This window comes from Carassius gibelio, chromosome B21, assembly GCF_023724105.1.
Source record: "Carassius gibelio isolate Cgi1373 ecotype wild population from Czech Republic chromosome B21, carGib1.2-hapl.c, whole genome shotgun sequence".
Lineage (NCBI taxonomy): Eukaryota > Metazoa > Chordata > Actinopteri > Cypriniformes > Cyprinidae > Carassius > Carassius gibelio.
Window position 1 is genome coordinate 22,473,553 of NC_068416.1, and position 15,258 is coordinate 22,488,810.

At 35.7% G+C, this 15,258-nt stretch overlaps 1 protein-coding gene and 1 long non-coding RNA gene across 15 annotated transcripts in view; both read left to right on the forward strand.

The window, feature by feature from the left end:
• Positions 1–11,649, forward strand: part of nedd4l (NEDD4 like E3 ubiquitin protein ligase) — a 63,349-nt gene extending 51,700 nt beyond the window's left edge. For 9 of the 14 annotated variants that reach the window (XM_052587883.1, XM_052587878.1, XM_052587882.1 and 6 more), the window contains 14 exons: positions 2,552–2,606; positions 3,400–3,458; positions 3,988–4,053; positions 4,467–4,696; positions 5,178–5,299; positions 5,441–5,511; positions 5,683–5,778; positions 5,905–5,978; positions 6,070–6,130; positions 6,299–6,358; positions 7,399–7,506; positions 8,691–8,787; positions 9,070–9,142; positions 9,838–11,649. In XM_052587883.1, the coding sequence (XP_052443843.1) occupies positions 2,552–2,606; positions 3,400–3,458; positions 3,988–4,053; positions 4,467–4,696; positions 5,178–5,299; positions 5,441–5,511; positions 5,683–5,778; positions 5,905–5,978; positions 6,070–6,130; positions 6,299–6,358; positions 7,399–7,506; positions 8,691–8,787; positions 9,070–9,142; positions 9,838–9,940 (1,275 nt within the window). In that variant the 3' untranslated portion in view covers positions 9,941–11,649. Of the gene's footprint in view, positions 1–1,042; positions 1,058–2,551; positions 2,607–3,399; positions 3,459–3,987; positions 4,054–4,466; positions 4,697–5,177; positions 5,300–5,440; positions 5,512–5,682; positions 5,779–5,904; positions 5,979–6,069; positions 6,131–6,298; positions 6,359–7,398; positions 7,507–8,690; positions 8,788–9,069; positions 9,143–9,837 lie in introns of all 14 variants that reach the window. The other 5 variants (XM_052587877.1, XM_052587880.1, XM_052587881.1 and 2 more) reach the window with 1 other exon arrangement.
• Positions 11,650–13,255: 1,606 nt separating this feature from the next.
• Positions 13,256–14,936, forward strand: LOC127985749 (uncharacterized). Its single transcript, XR_008160685.1, has 2 exons — positions 13,256–13,670; positions 14,299–14,936. It is a non-coding gene; the product is annotated as an uncharacterized LOC127985749 (long non-coding RNA).
• The last annotated feature ends 322 nt before the right edge of the window (positions 14,937–15,258 follow it).

Genomic DNA, 15,258 nt, shown 5'->3' on the forward strand with positions numbered 1-15,258 from the left:
GCGCGTCGGAAATCATTTCTTTTTTGTTTCGCAAGAATGCAGTATGGCCAAGAACAGTACTGAAATCCAGTCCAAAATGTAGTCCATAAATACTATAAATAGTCCTGTTTATATATGTACAAAACATTTTTTAAAAGTAGTATTTATATTTGAGCAGTAAATAAAAAATAAAATACATTTTTGAACCCAAGGAATAATGCCTCCCTGGTAGCACAAATGATCTTCAGTGAGTTGACAAGCTTTTTTATCGTTTCATATGTGTTTGAGAACAGTTTGGTTTTTGACTCGTCTTTAAGCGATCTTTGATGCAATATGCATCTCACATGATGAGATTGTGAAGAAACTCTTAATGATATTTTTTTCTTCCCCACCTAGCAGAGATACTTATACATCATGCTGGTGTTTGGTAATCACACCTTCTCTTCTCAGGTTTTCAGTGGAAATACGTGCCAGGGAACAGGGAATTCTAATAAACATCTATTTTCATGCCTGTTTTCTTGCAATGGTGAAAATGCCATGCACATGCAAGTAAATTAAAAGTACATTAATGTATGCAGATATATTAGTTATAAGTAACAAGTCATATGACTGCAAATCATTGATTTTTATATCAAATATCTAAAAATATACTTTTCCGTCCTTCGTCCTTTAACTAGTATATTCATGAGATTTTTTTTTTTTTTATTTAAATACTAATATAGTATTAATATTTTGAATTGGATTTATTTTTTCCATTTCAATTGATACATAATTTATAAATAATTTAGTAATTGTTATGTGCTTTGTCGTTTTAAAATGTAAGTATATAAACAAATATTTATTTTTTCTTTTATTTGATCTTCATTTTTAATTGATGTTAAGAGTTTTAGTTAACAATAGCAACACTGTTTTTTTTTTTTTTAAACCCTATATAAATGTTTCCCACTGCACTGAATGCAGTTCTGTCTCACAAGTTGGTGGTGTGTGTGTGTGTGTGTGTGATTTCTCTTTCGGTGGCGTGGGGGAACATGGTTCGCTCTACGCTTGATGCTGTTTGTGGCAGAATCTTCCAGAGGAGGTCGGTCCTCTCTCTGCCTGCGTATTTACCTGCCTGCCCACCAATCTGTCCGCCCTCTGACCTCTGACCTCTCCACCTTTATTATCCTTGCTGGCATGGATGACTGTCCTTCTTTTTTTTTCCCCTTCTGTTATACTCCCGAGTTCACTCTTTTATTGTCAGTCTTCGTTGGTGTTTTTTTCTTCTCTTTTTTTTTCTTTCTTTTTTTGGTTTTTGTTCAGTGCTTTCCGTTATAGAGCTCGATACTGACTGCCTGCTTTTAAGCAGCCTTGGTTCCAGAAGTATTTGTTTCCATTCATGTTCCATTTAATTATCTAGCAGTGCTTTTGAGACTCACAAAAAGAACAATAGAAGCAATCAGACGAATGAGAGAACAAAAACAGTATACAAGTGCCATGACGACTCTCAGTTAGTCTAGCGCACTTCATATAGCAAGGTATTTTTATTAATTTTTTTATAAAGAAAAGAAAAAGTAAGTGCTAGTATTTGTACTTTTTTGATAGGTGTGTCAAAAAAAACTCACTCATTCTTAGCAGGTACAAGTTTTTTTTTGTTTTACATTTTTATAAAATATGCAAAATTATTACAATTATACTGTCTAAGTAGGAGAAATTACAGGTTTGTTAATGCATGAACTGTAGGATTTACCTGCACATGGTTTTTAAAACCAGGTTAAATATTGAATAAGTGTCAGCGGAATATCCAACAAAAGATAGGGTTTTGGGTTGTGATCCACCAAATATTACTGTAGCATTTACATTAACATATGCCATTACTTTAAAGTCCCAGAACTTTTGGTATGTGTGTTTTGAGTGTACATCATCTTAACTGGATATTTAAAATGGGATTGTTACTTCCAGAACCCCTCTATTAAGCTCTGTTTGTCCTCTGTCTTTCTCTCTCTCTTTATATTTTTCCCTGCACGTATCTGGTTGTGTTGGTTATCATTTCTCCATCCATCCATCCATCCTCTTCTCTGCATCCTCCATCCCTGCACAGTGTCCATCCTGTGCTTCATTCGATGCCAGTTTTTGGTTGATGCCCGTTCAGCACGAGAGCGCTTGTCTTCAGTGCTGGCTCACAGTCTCTCAGTCGTGAACGAAGGTCTTGTCCCCTCTCCGGATCCCGTGTGTGGGTCGTCAAACAGCTTCCCTTGTTGTCGTGGGTTATGAATTGTTGGCTGTGATTTTCGTCAGACCTGGCAGTTTCTTGTGATGTTGGCATCGGCGTGGGTTTGCAGGTCTCGGGGCGGGGTGGGGGTCTCCGGGGCAGTATGTGAATGCGAGTGCGTGTTTGTCAGAGTGCGAGTGAATAAACTGAGGTCTCTTCTGCATGTCGTTGAAGCTCTCCCACACTGAACCGAGGAGTCGTCATATCTTTCTGTTCTTCCTCCGTCACATTATCTGTTACAGTTGTTGTGTTGGTGTATCAGGTCTGGTGGTTTTGTCTGATCTTAATGTTTTTTTTTCCCTCTCTCTCTCTGAATCTCCGCAGCCTGGGTGGGAGGAACGAGTGCATGCAGACGGAAGAACCTTTTACATCGACCATAGTAAGGACACTCATTAATAACCAGACACTGTTCCTTTCTAACCCCACATTATTTTTAACAATAGTGTTTAAGACAAACAAAAATTGATATCATCAAATTACATTTCATTTAGCTGTATATGGTCTAGTCAGAAATTAGTGTCTTATGCATTTGATAACAACAGATTTGAACAATTAAACTGTTTTTATATTTTGAAGGTCTTTACATCACTCTAAACATACTGTAATAGTGGGTAGAAAGCTACATTTTAATTAATTACAGTTACACATTGTAACTTGAAATTATTTTACGCTGCTTTACGATGTGACCAAAACGAGGTTCCTGGGAATGCAGCATAGTTTTGCAGTCTACTGTAAAACCTCCTGCCATACAGTAATGCAATGCTTCATTCACAGATATGCTCTCAAGTTCCTATTTGTTGTTTTGTCGCCGTGCTCTGTGATCAATAACTATTTAGATGTTAAAGGTAACATAAGTTGTGAGATCATTTTTCTCCTGCATCATTAAACTGGGACGTGTCCTCGGTGTCCGTCACAACACAGGTGTGTTCAAACACTGCTGAGTCTGCTGCCGTGGTCGATACACACCTGTTTTGTTTGTCAGCTCCACACATTCACAAACGACCTCTAGTGGTGTGTGTGTGCACTGATTTATATTGAACCAATTGTTTATACAATTGAAACCTAATTTAAACGTTTCTTTTTTTAGGTTTTCTGTATATTTAATTTGTAGGAAATAGCAATAAAAATTTGAGTCATATAAAGAGTTCTCAAATTCCTCTCCTCCTCCTCAGACACCAAAAAAACACAGTGGGAGGACCCTCGGCTCCAGAGTCCTGCCATAACTGGACCTGTGAGTGTACCTCTATTCTCTCTCACAGTCTTTCTGTTATTCTGTCTCTGTTCTCTTGTAACACTGTTGACTTTTAAGTTTTATTTTTAATGGCACATTTTTATTAATTTTGTTGTGCGATTGTTTTTAGTAGTAGTATTTAGTAGTTTTATCGCATTACAGTTGAAAATGTTTAAATAATCTATAAAAAAAAAAAAAGAGATTAAATTAGAGGTACAGTAATACCACATAAAAAAAGTTCTTTACAATACAGTAAAATTGTCGCAATGTGTCAGAAATAGAGGCCATTTTCATTCTAAATGTTTATGCATTGGAAAAAAAAAAATCATTTGAAATATGGCCTGGCCAGGATGTGTTTAAAAAATGATTTTCTGATATTCATAGAAATGTAGTATATGATAGTAATAATATCAGATGTTCTTTAGAAAACATTTTTAATAATTTCCAAACCCATGTTTTTTTTCTTGCTTGTTCGTTGTTATCCTTATGTTACATTTATGTATTCAATTGTTTATTTGTCTTCTTTTAGGCGGTGCCATATTCCAGAGAATTCAAGCAGAAGTATGATTACTTCAGAAAGAAGTTAAAGAAGCCGGTAAGAAACGAAGCGACATTTTCAGAGACATCACAGTGAGCTCTTTCCTGTCACATACTGTATTCCTAGACACTCTAATTTATTCGGTGTGAAATCTTTGTCGAGGAGTGAAGAGCGTTTTCTTTTTCTTTTTTTCATTGGGTGTTAAATTGTTCTTCACACAACAGAAACGCAGCTGTTTACAGTGCTGTGATTATTTCAAACCTTAATATTAAGTTTAGATGTTAGCGTGAAAAGCCTGTAGCTAATCGTGATCTTCAGTTTATTATTCTGGGATTTTATACATCCAGATTTCATGAGTGCAACTGTTATTTGAATCTCTCTCTCTCTCTCTCTCTCTCTCTCTCTCTCTCTCTCTCTCTCTCTCTCTCTCTCTCTCTCACTCTCCCTCTCTCTCCCTCTCTCTCCCACAGGCCGATATTCCAAACCGTTTTGAGATGAAGCTACACAGGAATAACATCTTTGAGGAGTCTTACAGACGAATCATGTCCCTGAAGAGACCCGACAGTCTGAAGGCTCGTCTGTGGATCGAGTTCGAATCAGAGAAAGGCCTGGATTATGGGGGCGTGGCCAGAGAATGGTTCTTCCTGCTCTCCAAGGAGATGTTTAACCCTTATTATGGGCTGTTTGAGTACTCAGCCACGTAAGTGTCCAAGTGTTTGTCCACTGCAGGTTTGTCGAGTTTGAGCTGCTTTGGCAGATTTGCTTGAACTGGAACATAAATCCTTTGTCTCTCTCTCTCTCTCTCTCTCTCTCTCTCTCTCTCTCTCTCTCTCTCTCTCTCTCTCTCTCTCTATATATATATATATATATATATATATATATATATATATATATATCCAATATTTTGTCTGTCTTTATTTGTTCATCTGTCTGTATGTCTTTCTTTATGTCTATGTATATATCTGTCTATCTATATATTTACATGTCTTAACTGTCTGTCTGTATATAAACCTGTCTGTCTCTGTCAGTATATCGGTGTGTTTTTGTCTGTATTGTTGTTCTGAAAGAATGCAAGCGTTTCTTCTTGTTCTCTGTTATGATGTTAGATCTCCCCCACTGACACTCATTAGAGCTGGCATCATAATTCATTCGTTTAACGTCTCCCTTCTGTCTGTCTGCAGAGATAACTACACCCTTCAGATCAATCCAAACTCCGGCCTCTGTAATGAGGATCACCTCTCATACTTCAAGTTCATCGGTCGAGTGGCTGGCATGGCTGTGTATCACGGAAAGCTGTTAGACGGTACATAAACCTGTTTTTTGATAGCTGATCTGAAGAATTTTCATGTGACTTTTTTATTATTATCATGCTGTTATTATTTGTTTTGGGATTTGATTTGCAGCTGTTACAAACAGAAATATGTTGTTCTTGTTTGTTTTGAAGGTTTCTTCATTCGACCATTCTATAAAATGATGCTGGGAAAACACATCACACTGAATGATATGGAGTCAGTGGTGCGTTCACACACACCTACTCACACACACACACACACACCAGTTTTAAGATATAACCCACAGCAGAACAGTGCAGAAACCTCATAAAACCGAATTCTCATTGAAGGATGTTGTTTAAAGGCGTTGATCTGAGTTTAGTGTGTCTGTGCACATGTACACTCACTTCTGTAGGACAGTGAATACTACAACTCTCTCAAGTGGATTCTGGAAAACGACCCCACAGAACTGGACTTGCGGTTCTGCATTGATGAGGACAACTTTGGACAGGTAACAGTATTGTGTGTCTAAGTATATGTGTTTAAGTTAGTCATCCTCAATGAAAAAAAAATGTTATTGTGGTATTTTTTGCTAATTTTAATTTTTGTGTGTATATGTGTATATATATATTTATAGACCTATCAGGTGGATTTGAAGCCAAGCGGATCAGATATGGTTGTAACCAATGACAACAAAAAAGAATACATAGAGTGAGTTGCTCTATTGCTCTATTTGTAAATGCTTGCATATGGCATTTTATATGAACAGAATCTTTGTTTTTGTTTTTTTGGCTCTGCACAGCTTGGTGATTCAGTGGCGGTTTGTGAACCGGGTCCAGAAACAGATGAACGCCTTTTTGGAGGTACGTGATCAAATCCCCAATACAATAAAAAAATGATCTGTAGTTCCATGTATTGCCACTAGGTGTTAGCAGAGATTTGGTTATTCCTTATGACTGCATGCCGCTGCATGCCAATATGCTCTAATGACATGCAATGTTTTGATCATGTTTCACATGTCTGTTTCACAGGGCTTCACTGAACTCATTCCCATCGACTTGATAAAGATTTTTGACGAAAACGAACTGGAGGTAACAACTTCCCACATACCCATTACCATCTCTGCCGTTGTCATGGAGACCGAATCCTCCATGTCCAAGACACAAAAGACTTATAGAAAAAAAAAGTGCAAAAAAAGCCTGTATTATGAATCGACTCTTCTCACACGAACACAGAACAGTGCATTAGTCACGGTCACCCTTAAAAAGTATTTATTGACAATTTGATGTCACCTCGCACTTAAACCCATCATAGTGGCCAATAATAATAAACGAATAAAGGCAGACTGTGCTGAATAGATCATGGTATGGATGTCAGCCAGTAGAGGTTCTGCTGATGTACTGTTTATACAGCAGTGCATTATCTGCATGATTTGAACTGTCTGAAGCTGTATTAATTATTGATTTGTAGTTTATCGGTTATCCCATTTCTAGTTCCAAATATAGAAGCAAAGCAAATCAAATAAAGTACTTTTAAATTTACAAAAATTGTATTGCCACAAACAGTATATAAAACATTTCGGGTTTTGTATACTATACGTCATATTATACAATAGTATTATTCAAACACGCACACAAAAGGGTCAGGATGATGATTTTTTTTTAATTATTTGTAATATTATTTTTTTTAAATTAACTGGTTTTATTATGCAAGGACACTCAAAAGTGACAGTAAAGACACTGAAAAAAATCATCATAATAGAAGACTGAAAATCTAGCTTTGCTGTTACAGAAATTATGTAAATAAGTAAATAAATCATATATATATATATATATATATATATATATATATATATATATATATATATATATAATTATTTTTTGTTTATTTATTATTATTATTATTATTTTTTATATACATTAGAATAATATTTTGCAATATGACTTTTTTTTTATCCAGTCTTTTAGAACCCTTGGTGCGCGTAATAGATATCCTTTAAAAAAAATATTTTTTTTTTTTTATCTCAACAACCCTAAACTACAGGAAAATGCTTCCTGTAGTTGAGTAGCTGTGTTCTGATGCTGGTCTGTGTGTGTTGGTGTGTTTATCATGCTGTTTTCTTTGTCTCCAGCTGCTGATGTGTGGTCTGGGAGATGTGGACGTCAATGACTGGAGGCAGCACACCATCTATAAGAATGGCTACTGTCCTAATCACCCTGTGATCCAGTGGTTCTGGAAGGTATGGAGAAGCACATAGCCTGTGTTTGGTGTGCAAGAAATTTGGACTTTTTTTATTTACTATTTTTAATTTTTTTTACATATTTATAGCTGAAGTAAAACCATATGAACTATGACATATTGCAGATGTATTGACTGACAACAACTAAAATCATCCTGGGATGATGATCTCAAACTAATGCATTAAAAAAAAAAATAGAATGTTAGTTTTGTAAAGAAGTCATGAATGCATTTTTTTCTTCTAAATTAATTTCAGGCATTTAATCAAACCTTTAGATCGAAAGATTTTAAAGATCATGAGAAACTAATTTAGTCAAGTGTGTCCAAACTTTTGTATGCATGAGTGTGTCTGACCTCATGCCAAGTGCACTGCAGGCAGTTACCGATCAAAGTCTGTTTGATGTGAGGCTCATCGTGTGTTTACTCTGATGAAAGAGGCACGGTGCACATTAGGAACGTCTTATCAGTAGTCTGGAGCCAGACTTGCTCTTTCTACACACACGTAGGTAAATACAGATTTACTCTCCAGTACAGCACAATATACAGCAAATGTATCATATTTAAAAATTGGTTTGAAGTCTGAAATTAGGCACACATTTCTTCAGTTATGAAGTTAATCTATCGGAACAGAGCTGTACATCCAAGGATGTTCGTAATATCTATAGAAATATTCATATTTATTTAATTCTTGAATAGTAGTCTGTAAAGAAAGATTACTTTCTTTCCCCCCCTGTAATGGTGTAGTTATGGCATCTGCTAGCAGGGGTTTTCTGGCCGAACTTTGACCCCTGGCTCCAGCATGCTGAGCCACAGTGCAGGTTTAAGTCCAGCTTGTGGCATTTTCTGATCCTGTTCCCCCATAAAAATATAATGGAAATGCCAAATACCAATACAGAATTAAACACATTTGAATACAATTAAATATAGAATATGAGTCATTGTTAGCAATCAAGCAAACATATCCTAATATACCAGTTGGTACTGGTACATTAACTAGAAAAAGCTTTAAGTGGAGGTTTTCTACTGATAATTATTTGAATAGAATTCTAAATGTATTTATTTTAAGAGAAAACTACCTTGGTTCCCTGACATGTTTTTTTGGAGAACTTATTCTCTGTACAATGTTTTCCTTACTGCTAGTATAAAGAGATGAAAGTTATTGTTATTAACTATGTCTCAACTCAGGCTGTATTGTTAATGGATGCTGAAAAGCGGATCAGACTTTTGCAGTTCGTCACCGGAACATCCAGAGTGCCAATGAACGGTTTCGCTGAACTCTACGGTAAATAATGCAATACTGTGCCACATATATCATATCATATATAATAATAATATATATGTGTGTGTTATTTTGTAAACGTATGTTTGTTTTTCAGAAAATGTCACTGGCATTGTAGTACAATTGCTGTATCATTTCTCTTTACAATTTAATGCAGACAGTCTATAGGAAGATGTTTGTAGCAGCTTCCTCTGGTTTCAGATCTTAACATTTCCCTTTGAGACCTATATAATGAATTGGCTCCATTTCTGATTGGACCTTGACGAGTCACGTGATCACTTGCAGGTTCCAATGGGCCGCAGTTGTTTACTATCGAGCAGTGGGGGACACCTGACAAACTCCCTCGTGCTCACACCTGGTAAGACCTAGAGGGATTTGACCACTTTATTTACTCAAACATATCTAATTATCTTCTGTTTATCTCCCGTAGAAAGGATTGTTTTATTTTATTTTACTTTATAATTTTTTTTTTATATATATATATATTTTTCTATTTATTTAATTTCAGTATTTTTATTTATTTATTTATTTTTAGTTTTTGTTTTTGTTTTGTGAAAATCCCAAAATAGGCCAAAAACAATTTGGTGTTATTCTGAAAAGATGTTACTCTCTTTTAATTTAAAAACAACTACCGTATTTTTCGGACTATAAGTCGCACCTGAGTATAAGTCGCATCAGTCCAAAAATAAGTAATGAGGAAAAGAACATATATAAGTCGCACTGGACTATAAGTCGCATTTATTTAGAACCAAGCACCAAGAGAAAACATTACCGTCTACAGCCGCGAGAGGGCGCTCTATGCTGCTCAGTGGTAGACTACAGGAGCAGTGAGCAGCATAGAGCGCCCTCTTGTGGCTGTAGATGGTAATGTTTTCTCTTGGTTAATTTCTCTTGGTTCATGTCAATTTAATTTTGATAAATAAGTCGCACCTGACTATAAGTCGCAGGACCAGCCAAACTATGAAAAAAAGTGCGACTTTTAGTGCGGAAAATACGGTATATGTTTGCGTTTAGTTTATCTCAATGATTCCGTTATGTTTTCTTCCCACGCAGCTTCAATCGCCTGGACCTCCCGACGTACGAGTCGTTTGAAGACCTGCGAGAGAAGCTTCTGATGGCGGTGGAAAACGCCCAAGGCTTCGAGGGCGTCGACTAAAGAAATCCCTTTATATCCATGCGATCTCCAAACGCAACCGACGAGCAAAGACATGTACAAAACACTCGCACACACGTCTATACTCACATTTACACACTCTCGAGTTGCCATTGTACAGCCAGACCCCAGCAGTCGCAGGTGTGTGATGTCAGCACAGTATATGCATGTAATCTGTCTAGCTGGAACGACATTGGCTGTGAACCGTTTTGATGCCAAACAGCCCTGCAGTTTCCCACAAATCATGCTCTCTCCTAATGTTTTTTTTCAAAATCCAGCTCTGAGGCCGTGGCGACTTTTATATTGATAGTAAAGAAATTTCAGTATTTGGGTGTGGCCTCAGAGTGGGCGTGGCCTTGATATTCCACCGCTAACAATCCCATTGATTCCACAAACATAGTATAAGTTTAGTGAAGAGGCAACTCTTATCAGGTCTTACCGACACCAGATTACCTTAGGAATCACAGCCAGGATGAAGGACACATCCTCATCCTCATCCTCCCTTATCCCACAAAATACGCCAAGTTTCCCTTTCCTTCCTTCCTTCCTTCGTCGAGGATTATTTTTTTATCTTCTTTTGCAATGCCAAGAAGCAACGGGAATTGTTTTTAATAGTTTATTATTATCGCTGTTATTGTCATTCTTACAGAGTAAATGGATTATTTGTACCAACAATGTGGTTTACTATTTTAAACAACGTTATCGGAAATGCATCAGTGGCCTGGCTAATATTCAACTCAATATCCATATCATTTGTGGGTAAAAAAAAAAAAGAAAAAAAAAAAAAACAAGCAAAAAAAAGATTATTGTATTGCTATGAAAACTGGCATGAACATGTATCTTGTGTTTCAATATGATTACGTAGTAATTATAAAGCTATTCTCCTTCTTGGTTGAGAGCAAGGATGGAAAACGTCGACATGCATCGGACATGAGTTTGTCGGAGAGGGTTTTCTTCAATTGTAATAAGTATTGTTCTTATCTTTCTTATGATTATACCTGTTCATAATGCTGTAAATGAGTTTTGTTTTGGGGGAAAGACGCGATTGGACTTTTACTGTACGTGTTAAATCTGTTTGAAGTATTAAAGAGCGACAGAGTGAAGCTATCTTAAAAGCGCTGTGATTCAACACTGCAAGTCTCGTAGACTTTCAGGACATTAACTTTCTTTCTTTCTTTCTTTCTGTGTTTTCTTGTTTCTTCTAACACCACTGTACCTAAGAGGGCACTTTATTGATCACAAACTAGGGTCATGACACCTGTTTTTTTTTTTTTTTGTGAACTTGAATGTGATTATCTATTTTGTTCTTTTAAAAGCACTCGGTTCCTTGGTGCAATATCTCTTCCTTATAATCGGCCTGCTGCTAACATATCAGATCACAGCTCGGCCCTACAGCTGATCTGGAGTCAGTCTGGTTCGTCAGTGTGAATCCGGATCGGCTCTGTAGGAACGACTGGCTCTTTTTCTATTTTCTTTCCCAGTCTTTTATCTGTACTCCTCCCCACTCACACTTTTCGGGCCGCTGTGGCTCTGTAGATTCGTGATAATATTCTGATTATTGTTATAAATGACCCTTTCTCTTTTGTAGGGGCAGTTCTTTTTTTTAATTGTTATTATTATTGATGAGGAACATTTACTGTCTGGTTCCTGCTCACCACAAAACCTTGCGATTCGTATAACTTCGTTCGAAATAAACTGATAAATGGAATTTAGGTGTGGTGTTGTTTTACTGATTTATCCGGAAAGTCTCAGTGTTTGTTTAGTTGACAAATGACAGGAAATCTACTAAATAAGACTTAAAGTGATATAGGATGGGTTTGGAGTGATTGCTTTCAAGGTAAACTCATTCATGGTATTTCTGCTTCTGAACCTGCTGGCAGTCGGGTTTGTAAATAAAAAGGACCCGTCTGTCCTAGGTTTCAGTTTAAGCTGAAGGTTGAGGTGTTTTGTCATTTACTGGATCGTCCGAAGTCGAAAAACAAGCAAACAGGAGGACAGAGTTTTGCTTTATTTTGGGGGTTTTCTTTTTCCAGATATGCAATCATCCATGTTTTGTTGATTTGAACTGTTTCAATGCTGCAGGTACAGCTAACCGGGTCAAATCTGGCAACCCTCTTTCTAATCTAGTTCAAGGCTGTGTTGACTTCTCTGTTGTTGATTTTCTGCTCTCAAGCTTAAACATTGCAAGCCTACACCTATAAAATCTTGAAAGTCATAAGTCAGTCAGTCATAAATATATATATTTTTTATTTGTAAGTTAATTAAAAATTGTTTCATTATAAAACTTTTTTTCGTAGATTAATATATACATTATTCTTCAAAAGTTTGGGGTGGTAAGATAATTTTTTTTTTTTTTTCTCAAAGTCTCTCATGCTTACCAAGGCTGCATTGATTAAAAAAAAAAAAAAAAAAAAAACTGTAATATTGTGAAATATTATTACAACTTATATTTATTCCTGTGATCAAAGCAGAATTTTCAGCATCACATTCCTCCAGTCTTCAGTGTCACATGATCCTTCAGAAGTCATTCTAATATGCTGATTTGATGAATGAATCCATTATAAAATTAATTATAATTAATTAATTATAAAATCTTTATTTAATATTAGGAATTAAAAATTTAATGTGAATTATTATTTTATGTAATGTATATTTTTATGTAAATTGTAAGTCCAGCAATAAAATGTACATTTGTTACAATAGTAATACTACAATAACATGTTGCTACAATAGTAGTAGTATATTATTAAACGGTTACATTTTCTTATTCACAATACAAAATGATGATTAATATGCATTATATATTTATATACTGGCATTTCAAAAACGTTGTTTCCCCTGCAGTTGACACATTTTCTGGTCTTTCTGGTTTCCTGCTCATTTTTGTTGCTGAACACATGGCACGAGGCTCTGCTGAGCGGTGAAGGAAACTCAGTTCATTCACACATGCAATCAGACGGCTATCAGATCCAAGGACAAGCAAATAAAAGCGGCCTGTATCAAGAGCTCTCGTTCTGCAATCACAAACAAGCCCAACGCCAAATCTGCACCTCCCAACGTCCCGTCACAGCATGAGCTGCAGCAGTGGAAACACATTCACTACACTGTTTGTCAACACCTCTCAGAAATTAGCTATGATTATGTGAGCCATTTGGGAAATTAAATGGAATAAACTTATTGCAGTGCACTGGGGATCTTTTCACACTTCTGAAATCTCTCGGCTTTTAAAACAGCCATATTTCAATCACTGATTCCATGTTTAAAGAGGCTTTTTGGGTGGTTTGACCTCTATTTATTTCTCACAAGTGTCTTAATGATTCTTCTCATGGCTGCAGGTGTCATAGGTTCATTAAAACCGTTCGTGTTAAGAGGAAAAGGTGCTTCTAAAGGTTTTTTTTCTGAAGCACTCCCAGGTTTTGGGTTAGTGACCTCGTCCCCACGTCACGGCCGATCAATACTTCGCTAAGCTTATCACAAAACTGTTTGACTAAACCCCCTCTAGCTACATATATGGAGGTTAAAGGAGAGCAGAATGACCAGTCGTGACAGAGACCGCACTTGATTCTCAATTTCTTGCCGTCTGTGGATCTCTGGAAGAGACGATGGGTGGTTATGAGAGCGTGTGAGTGTATTATAAAGGGTATTGTGTGTTAGAGTGTTTTTTACTGCTCTCAGTATTTCTACAGCATGGAGGGTCACGTGGATCAGTCATCTTTACTGGATAGGGTATGTGGTAAGTTAACTTGTTCACAAAAAGAAAATTTATTATATATCTGAAAAAACAACAACATTTGAGCTCATCTATAATATATATATATATATATATATATATATATATATATATATATATATATATATATATATATATATATATATATATATATATATATATATATATATAATTCTAGGTCTTATTTAAATGAAAAAAAATTAAGTTAACACTTTACATTTTTAGTTTTTTTTATGTTTATATTGGTTTTATTTATTTTTGTTTTTGGTAACTTAGTACATTACGTTAAATGAAATGAAATGGAGAAGCATTGCCTTGGCAGCTAGCTGAAATATGAATTTTTCTCATTATTTATTGTTTTAAAGCATCTGGTTCACATTATTAGTGTTTAAAAAATGCTTTTGAACACAGCGTATATAATTAAGCATAATTTATATTAAGGTACTGTATTATAAAGTATCACACTGATATATTTACATACTTTGCTCATATTGTACATCACTAATATTTTAATGGCATTGCAGTCATGTATGTGCACATGATATTAAAATCCAATCTAAAATGTTTATCTGAACTATCATAGCTGTGGTTTTGACTGCTTTTTGTTATTTTCACTAAAATATTTTTAAAGCTCAATAATGGGAGGACCGTCTGTTGAAGAAGGCATAACTAATCATTTAGAGGAGACCATCTGCACGGTTCCCGTCACGATCCTCTCCACTGACAGAAATGTGATAACATTTACACCTGACCAGAGCACGAGCCAGCTGCTGAACCCAGGGTGACACGTACAGACCTGGTTCATGAAGTACTGTTAGATCATTCTGAGGGATTCAGTAAAAGAATAGCTATTATAAGTGAAAAAGATGACTTTAATAAACGAGTACACTAAAGGTCTGTCGTCCTCCTGAGCTGTGGAGTGTGACAATGGTGTTTGTATCCTGTGTTGTCAAACGCCATTATCACACTAAATAGCCACGGTGAGACCTCACAACCACCTCAGCCAGTCAGCTCAGAGAAACATGATCATGATGATGGATTCTACTGTGGGAATATGAAACTGAATATGTGTGTGTGTGTGTTGGATTAATTTTTAAAAGATGTTGATAAATTGGCATCTGACAAATAGATCATAATAGATCATGTTTGCTATATGTGTGCACTGACCCAGTTGCCAGACAGTGTGTGTGTGTCATGGTATTTCTTGTTCTTTATTAGTATGGTATCTTCATGACAATAAAAAATAAGGATGCATTAAATTGATCAAAAGCATTGCTATGTGAGTATCATTGAAGTAATGTTGTGGTTTATTAATATTTTAAATAGGTTTTTTATCTGCTGTTTTCATTTAAAAATGTACTTAAATTTTGGAATTACATTTTATATACACACACAGACTATATATATATATGATTTCTCCATATATTGCAAAAAAGTATAATTTATTAAATTATTGTTAAGTGTATTGTAATTTATTTATATACACACACACACACACCCACACCTACATATATATATATATATATATATACATACACATACATATATACACATACATATATACACATATACACACATATGTATATATATT